The 9,068-nt window shown below is 40.0% G+C and overlaps 1 protein-coding gene across 4 annotated transcripts in view; it reads left to right on the top strand.

Moving 5' to 3' along the window:
- LOC107757842 (Y-box-binding protein 2-A-like) overlaps positions 1-9,068 on the top strand; it is a 16,712-nt gene that overhangs the window by 3,909 nt on the left and 3,735 nt on the right. For 3 of the 4 annotated variants that reach the window (XM_016575436.1, XM_016575435.1, XM_016575434.1), the window contains exons 6-7: positions 1,123-1,205; positions 1,352-1,532. In XM_016575436.1, coding sequence (XP_016430922.1) covers positions 1,123-1,205; positions 1,352-1,532 — 264 coding nt within the window. Of the gene's footprint in view, positions 1-1,122; positions 1,206-1,351; positions 1,533-1,760; positions 1,796-9,068 lie in introns of those variants that run through there. The other variant, XM_016575437.1, reaches the window with a different exon arrangement.

Raw genomic sequence — 9,068 nt, 5'->3', positions numbered from 1 at the left:
CTTTAAATATATAAAATATAAAAACTCTTTAAATATAAAAAACGTACTTGCAGTTTTTGAATCAGAACAGCCGGCATTGTAGTCTAGTGAGGAACGGCCGGAGGGCTAGAGTGAGCAGACGAAGGAGCGTCCGGCGGGCTTGCGGCAACCACATGTGACGACCCCGGGCTGGACTCCGCTTCGTCCACGGTGAAAGCCGATCCGGCGATCCACAGCGCAAAGTTGTAGTATTTCCTCAGCAACCAGCACGGATCAGCTCCAGGCATGACGAAGCAGATATCGTCCTCTTTTGGAAGGCCAAACAAAGTAGTTTCGCTTTCACAACGAATCACACAGTGCCTTCACGACATGGCGGCGGCAACAACAATACTACAGCGAGAATAAAAGTTACGCCTTCTTTCTTTGCGTGAACATTTGGGCGGCGTTATGCAAATCTTCCCACATAGTGACCTAGGTATGTGGGGGGGGTGTTAGAACAAGCCATTTTAGGTAGGCATGGCTGACTCTTAACTTTTATAAAGATTATCTCTTTGGATTTGGGACTTTAGTCTTTGCAACTTTACAGATCTTCTTTATGCACCAAGAGATTGTAACACTCCAAAGAGAAAGGAAAAATTGAAATCGCATCATATGACCCCTTTAACGTTCAGAGGAGAGCACGCGTATGCACCGTGATGCTCTCCAAACCGGTGCTAGGGTGACGCGGAGGAGAAGAATTGTTGAAAAAAGTCTGTCATATTTTTGTTCTCTATATGCACAAGAACTCTTGTAGTTTCATAAAATTACGGTAAAATTAAATATAAATATAAAATTAATTGAACCACTGATGTCACATGGGCTGTTTTACCGATGTCTTTACTACGTTTCTGTGCCTTGATCGTGGTAGTACCCTTGCTGTCTATGGAGGGTCAGAGAGCTCTCAGATTTCATCAAAAATATCTTAATTTGTGTTCCTGAAGATGAACGAAGGTCTTGCGGGTTTTGGAACGACATGAGGGTGAGTAATTAATGACAGAATTTGCATTTTTGGGCGAACTATCTCTTTAAGCCTTTAAAACGGTTCATTTTGTTTTATTAGTGCACACAGCTTGTCAGTGAGCAGTTTTCTTGTCTCTGCTTTAGGGAGAAGCAGGAGAGAAGAACACGGAAGTAGATGTTGCCCAGCAGAGGCCACCACCACGCAGGTTCAGACCTCGATTTCGAAGGTTCATATCCTCATTTGTATGTTTGGACCAGAAAATTTTTTTTTTTTTGCATGATGTCTAACATTTCATTACCTTAAACATGCATGTACCCTGTGCGGATTTAAAGTATTATGTTAACACGAAAGTCTCTTTTCTTAAATGTGCAGGCCATTGCGTCCTCATCCACACCCTGGAGAGGCTCAACAGACAGTAGTCCCCACAGAAGAGCAAGAATCGACCCCTAAAGAGAGCCAGACCAATAGGGAGCAGACTGAAGGGCAGCCCCGGAAATCCCGCAGACAGTTTAGTCGGCGCAGACAGAGGAAATCGGAATCTGGTGCCTCTAAAGTGAGTGATTTTATAGAAAAACGCAGTGAAGTAAAGCTGCTAAAATTGAAACCATTAGCTTTGTCTTTGCTGCCTGACTTTAAAAAGGGGTCATGAACTGCCTTTTTTGTTTGTACTGTTCTCTGAGGTCCACTTATGTTATCAAGAAAAAAACATAATTGGCTATTTTCGTAATGGGCTATTTTCTGTCCTGTTTTGACCCCCCTTATCGGAACTCTCCGTTTGAAGAGGCGTGGCAGATTGTAGACTCTGAAGTAAACACCCACTGGAATGATTGACTTGCAGTTGTGTATGTTTGACAGCCTACATCCTTCATAGATGGATGCTGATGTGATTTAGGTTAAAAACTTATAAATACTCTGTACATATCAAACGATCTGTAATAACAGACAAAGCAATAGTGATCACGTAATGAAAACAGTTACTCACACTTGTGTGGTGCGACATCGTATCTAATATAGTTGGCACAGCATCGTCTATTAGTTTCAATCTTTCTGAAAATCCTGTGTTGAATTGTGCCTTGTTTGTAAATTAATCTGCGGTAAAATGAAAAACAAATGGCCAAGTTTTACTGACGCGGTCTGGCACTTCATTTAAAAATAAAGTTAATCAAATAAAGTTTATATTTGGTTTCTGCGTAGAACTGCGTTTGCCACTTGACATTTACCTACTATGTGCTTGAATCGGTGGGCGGGGCTAAACATGCAGGGGATAAACATGCAGTGTAAACAAGCAGGAGTTGATCTTCTGCAGAGGCAGTGTTTAGCCACACTGTTACGTCATAAAGTGACACATTCCAAAACCTGTTGTTTTGGCAGATTGACTTCAATATAAGCTGTTTTTAGATGAAGTCAAGTCAACATTATTTATATAGCGCCAGGGGCACAGGCAACGGATGGGCTGGATGGGCACAGGCCCTCCCACTATGATGAAAGGCCCCCCCCAGTTTATTATACAATAATAATTACTGTTTAATCTATTTTAACACAATTAGAGAACTATTATAACATCTCAAATAACTAAAATAAATGTGTCATTTAGTTGGACTGTAATTTGTAGCTGTTTTAGAAAATGTTAGAAAAACAGCAGCAATCCATAATTCTTTAAAAAAAAAAAAGACTTTTAAAAACTCGCACTGACAGGGAGAAAGCCCGTCCATCAGCCCGCAAAGTAACGGTAAGACTTTCAGTTCCAGGCGCGAACTGGTTCATTCTGTGAACACTACTGTCAGGTCGATTATGAATGTCAGTCGGTGTTCAGAGTCGTTTGGTATGCGGTGTCTAAAGACTTTAAGACCAGCTGTTGCCAGTTGTCCTCACAAAGATTAGCCTATTTTTTTAATATATAAATTGTGACTGACGCCGGTGATTAACTGCACCCGTTTCCTAATTTGTTGACCTATTAATTTAAATAACGAATAAAAAAAAATAAAATAAATAAAAAACACATAACTAAGTGTATAAAATTATTTTATTCAGAAATGTCATATCTAATTTGGCATTTTCAATTAACATAGGCCTGTTACATTCTTCTTATTAGCCTATTATTATTATTATTATTATTATTATTAAGTTTTATTATTAAATTAATATTACAATTAATTTGCTCCGCAATTTCATAGCGCATCACCGCATAACTGACGCGCTGCAAGGATAATAAAGATTAGGCTAGCTTACTCCTCATTGAAAATGATTTTAAAAAGGTCTTTCAAAACAGATTTATTATACAATGAATTATAGGCCTATAATTAAAATTATTAACACTGCAATCATCAATGAAAAAGCTTTATTTCAAGCACCGAAATAAACAAAAAAAAAAAACCCTGTTTAACACGAAATATGTTTCTTCAAGTATTTTTTATTTTTTTTTGTCCACTAGCCTATGTTCGGGCCACAAGAGAAATATTAAGGGACTAAATTAAAACATTTAGCTATATAGGCCACCATTATCAGCATATGAAGTAAATTCGTCTCTCGTCATCTCTGAGAGAATATGTGCCGTTAATGCAGCGTCAGATGCGGAAAACCGCATCAGTTTTTACTTTCACTTTCTGGTGGATTGACTGAGATTAAGAGGTTCACCGCATAACTCTTGCGCAAAGTTTGCACGTTGCTTGTGTGATATCCATTGGCTCGCCTTCCTGGTTAAAAACAGTTATTTACAATATTGCGACTAGGCATGGGCTGATTACCGGTTTCAAGATTTGAAAATTTAACTTTTTCAAAACCGCTAATATTTTCCGTTATACCGTTTCTGCGGTCAGGGCTCGACGCTTACTTTTCTTTTTAGGAGCACTTGTGCTCCTAACTTAAAAAATTTAGGAGCAAGTTCAAAATTTTAGGAGCACCTTCTAATCAATAATCCAAAATGTTATACTTACGCGATCGGCAACCGGCCGTTTTTTGTCTTATTGCAACTCGTCTCTGTTCTGGACTTGCACAAACTGCGTTGCAATGCATATCATTTTCAAAATGTCATTTATGTGAAAATATGAAGTCTGTAAACGCCCGTTAACACAGGCCAGAGACGTTGAATACGGACGCACAGTGAAAAATACTGTAGCCGGCAGATCACTCATTGTTCATGATGCACGAACTATTGGAAGAAAATCCCCAATATTGATTTGGGGGGGTTTATATGACTGTTTCTGAGGGGAACTGACTGTCTTCAGAAAAGTTTACGTGGTATTTTCTTTTAATCTCGTCTCGATAGTTCATATTAAAGCAGTGTTTCATTCAGCGCAGTGCTGCTTTGTTTACAGCGGTAACCAAGGAAACGCCGTATCTGGTGTTCCAGAAGCGCCTCCCGCTGTCAGAGAGTGAATCTTCATTTCATTCAGAGCATCTGCTGTTTGCTTCGTTCAGGCATGTAGTATAATTTCACAAAGCTAGTCAGAACATTCTGTTTTTGCTTCAAATTGGGTTATTAAATCAAATTGTGTATGAAATGATATAAATGATATGTATATGAATTATATAACTAAAATTAAATAACGGTAATTACAGATTTAGGTTAAATTAAGATGTCAGTCTTTATTCTTCTTTTTAGGAAACAAATCTAAGAAAAAAGAAACAAATTCTACTGTTCCTAATATTCTGTATGTTGCTCAAAAACAAAATATATTGTGTTCAGCAGGAATTTTATTTATTTATTTTTTTCCCCCAGTCATTTAAAAATAACACACTTTAGAGCTGTAACGACAATACTGTGATACCGTGAAACAGTGATATTTTTGCTTAAGGTTATCATACCGTCAAAATCTCATACTGGCCCATGCCTAATTGCGACAGATAACCAACCCACCCACCATTGAGTTTGTGGTTGGGGGCCGCGGATTTGCGCTACGCCACTGGACTCCGTCGTTACTTAGCCTAGTGCCCACTCGCTTTTGCCCAGGCCCGCCCAAAAATAAAATTCTGGCTACGCCACTGTATAGCGCTCTTTACAGTGCAGATTGTGTCAAAGCAGCTTTAGAGTATTAAACAGGGAAATGGTGTGTTGAAATAGTGTGCCAAACGAAACCCTCTGGCCAAACGAAACCAGCAGTTTAATTCTAGGCTGCAACAAAGTCACTGGTTCTTCTGGTTCCTGTGGTCTTGTCCTGATGGCCGTCTAGGTGAAGAGGTCTTCGGAGGGGATCTGTCTCTGGGGCTCATCTAGTTGTCCTGGTCTCCGCTGACATTCAGGGCTGTTGAGGTCATCTTTAGGTGCTGATCCACCGTCTGGATATGGACTGGATCCGGTTGGATTGTGCCCCCCCCCCTCCCCCCACACACACTTTTAATATCACATAAATTTGTCCCCCAATTAAAAGCTAGAAATAAGAGAAAAAATAAAGTTGCCTATATAGGCCAAACACAGTCAAGAGTTTTAATGTTTTTGAAAGAAGTCTATTCTGCTCACCAAGCCTGCATTTATTTGATCCAAAATACAGCAAAAGCCGTAATATTGTGAAAAAATTTTTACTATTTAAAATAACTGCTTTCTATTTGAATATATTTTAAAATGTAATTTATTCTTGTGATCAAAGCTGAATTTTCAGCATCATTACTCCAGTCTTCAGTGTCACATGATCCTTCAGAAATCATTCTAATATGCTGATTTGCTGCTCAAAAAACATCTATTATTATTATGCTGAAAACGGCGTGTAGACATTTTTCAGTTAGAGGAAGGTTTCCGGTTGAGTGAACGCTGGTGTGTTTTCACTGCCGCTGCTCTCCCGCTGCCCTTCTGTTTTCGTGCCTAATTTTGGACTTTCAAGCGTGCAATTAAAATTTTTGGACTCTAACTCCCTTTGAGTTCATCCTGCAGAATTTTTAACTTTGATTTGATTAAATATGGCGGTTTATGAACTGTCTTTGAATCCTTTCAGTCAAGTTGTTACCTGCCAAACGTGAGCTTTCGCCACCGAAGCAACAGGCTGTTTCATCTGTCTTCCGTGAGTAAGCACCCACTTTCTTTCGGATTATTGGTTGCCAGATGCTGGTCTGGTTGAAATGGTCTTAGAAAGGGCTGTATCTTCCATGTATTTGCACTGCGTTGTAGCTTAGTTGCTTGGTGTGCTGGCTAACGTGGTTTTAAATCCAGCTGAGAATACGCGACTCTAGGATGATGCTGAAAATTCAGCTTTGATCACAGAAATAAATTACATTTTAAAATATATTCAAATACAAAGCAATTATTTTAAATAGCAAAAATATTTTACAGCTTTTGTTGTATTTTAGATCAAATAAATGCAGGCTTGGTGAGCAGAAGAGACTTCTTTACCAGTTTTTGAACAGTAAGATTTTTTTATGCTTTTTAGTGTATACTGGTATGTGTGTGTGTGTGTGTGTGTGTGTTTCGCCACCGAAGCAACAGGCTGTTTCATCTGTCTTCCGTGAGTAAGCACCCACTTTCTTTCGGATTATTGGTTGCCAGATGCTGGTCTGGTTGAAATGGTCTTAGAAAGGGCTGTATCTTCCATGTATTTGCACTGCGTTGTAGCTTAGTTGCTTGGTGTGCTGGCTAACGTGGTTTTAAATCCAGCTGAGAATACGCGACTCTAGGACGATCCTCCTCTTTATACTGCCCGTAACTTTTTTTTTTTTTTTCTTTTTTCTTTTTATCTATTTTTGCGCGCTGTCTCAAGAAACCTTGCTGCCTACTGGCTCGTGGGGTTTTTATGACATGACTTTTTATTTGTCGTTGGATCTGCATCACCTAAACCCTAGTAAAGGTCGGCCGCCGCTGCCCATCAGTCTATATAATCACTGCGTTGCTGTTGGTATCGCTCGCCAGCCTCGCTACATGTATCGGGGTTCTCGCGAACACTGCACTGGGCTCACTACCTCAGTTACCTCAGCTGATGGATGTACTATCCCCGTTGTCTGGTCCTCTTCTCGCCGACTGTACGCAAAAACATGCAGAGAGGGTGGAAATATAAACTTTGTAAATCACCGTTCTCTGGAATATGTACCACTCAGGGCTCTACCGCCAGCAACTACTTCCTCTGCAATCGTTCAGCCTTCAGTGAAAATGGCTCTAGTAAATGCTAGGTCATTGTCAAATAAAACATTGAACAACTTTTTCTCATCTCACGCCTTGGATTTTCTGTTTGTGACTGAAACCTGATGACTGTTCGTCTCTGGATGAACTATCTCCTTCTGACTGTTCTTTTTATTGCTCTCCCAGGCCAAATGGACCTGGTGGTGGTCTAGCTACAATTTTCAAGAAGTCATTCAAATGTCGACTACTGTCTGTAGAAGCCTTTTCTAGTTTTGAGGCACAACTCTTGCATATCGATCTCAATGGTCCTCTTATCTGCATCCTGGTTTACAGACTACCCAAAGTTAGTACAACGTTTATTCATGAGTTTTCAGACTTTCAGTCAAATCAAGTGTCACAGACTGTGATAGACTGTTGGTTCTGGGGGATTTTAACATCCATGTCTGCTGCCCCTCTAAACCTATGGTTAAAAATTAAGAGTCTCATTGACTCGCTCAATTTTGTACAGTGTGTCTCTTCTCCTACTCATAACCTAGGCCACACACTAGATCTTATTTTGATTCGTGGTCTCTCTGTACACTCATGTGAAGTACTCGATGCTGGTATTTCTGATCACTGTTCTGTATTATTTGAACCTGCAGTCCCATATGTACAGCCCATCCTCTCTCAGCCTTGTATGCAGCTAAACAGTTCTTTGACTAGTGGGGTTTGCCCAGAGTCTTTTAAACACCCATCTGTACAGCCCCTGTTAAAAAGATCTCACCTTGATCCATCTGTTCTTAGTAACTACCGGCCGATTTCTAAACTCCCATTTATTTCTAAGGTTTTAGAGAAAGCAGTGCTATCACGGTTTACTTCTTACCTGGATGCTTTTAACGTTCTGGATAAGTTCCAATCTGGTTTTAGAGCTCTTCACAGTACAGAGCCAGCCTTGCTTAAATTTATGAATGATCTTTTGCTGTCCATTGATTCGGGGTCCTCTGCCATTCTGATAGTGTTAGATTTGAGTGCAGCCTTCGACACAATTGACCATGACATCCTCTTGAATCGACTCAAATGTGTAGTAGGGGTTCAAGGCACGGCATTACAGTGGTTCACCTCTTATTTAAAGGGTAGGACTTTTTCAGTAAATATCGGGTCGTTCACCTCGCCCTTTATTATTCTCGCTCTACATGCTTCCCCTAGGCTCCATTCTCCAGAAATCTAATATTAACTATCATTGCTATGCCGATGACCTCCAACTTTACCTTCCAATCAAACTTGAAAATGACTCTTCTTTACAACTTTTCTCATGTTTTTACGAAGTGAGAACTTGGATGGCTAATAATTTTTTGCAACTAAACACTGACAAAACTGAGGTGCTTCTGCTAAGCCCGCTGCACTCAATACTACTCTTACAAGTAGGTTAGGTTCCCTTAGTGATAACTTACAACACCATGTAAAAAATCTAGGGGTCTATTTCGATCCATTACTACAATTTGACAAGGATGTAAACACGGTTGTAAAGAGCAGCTTCTTCTACCTCAGATCTGTTGCGTAAGTAAAACATTTTCTCTTTCGAAAAGATCTCGAAATTGTCATCCATGCACTAATCTCTTCCAGGCTGGACTATTGAAACACTCTGTATGTCGGCCTTCCTCAAAGCACTCTATCTCTGCTTCAGATGGTTCAAAATGCGGCAGCCAGATTGTTGACAGGAACAAAAAAGACGGAGCATATTACTCCTGTTCTTGCTTCATTGCACTGGCTCCCTATCAAATTCAGAGTTGATTTTAAGATCCTTAAGGCATTGCAAAAGTCAGCCCCAGATTATATCTGTGATCTTATCCAGCCATATACAACCTCTAGGTCATTAAGATCTTGTAACCAGCTTCTTTTATCTGTCCCTCATTCTCGCTGTAAATCCAAAGGTGACCGAGCTTTCGCTGTTGCTGCCCCTAAACTCTGGAACAGTTTACCCCTTACTATCAGGGCCTCTCCATTGCTCGGTGTTTTTAAATCAAATTTAAAGACTAATTTTTTTTGGTGTGTGTGTGTGTGTGTGTGTGT

This window comes from Sinocyclocheilus rhinocerous, unplaced genomic scaffold (assembly GCF_001515625.1).
Source record: "Sinocyclocheilus rhinocerous isolate Xijiao unplaced genomic scaffold, SAMN03320098_v1.1 scaffold804, whole genome shotgun sequence".
NCBI lineage: Eukaryota > Metazoa > Chordata > Actinopteri > Cypriniformes > Cyprinidae > Sinocyclocheilus > Sinocyclocheilus rhinocerous.
The sequence above is the reverse complement of the archived record's forward strand: the minus strand, read 5'-3'. Positions and strand labels throughout refer to the sequence as shown.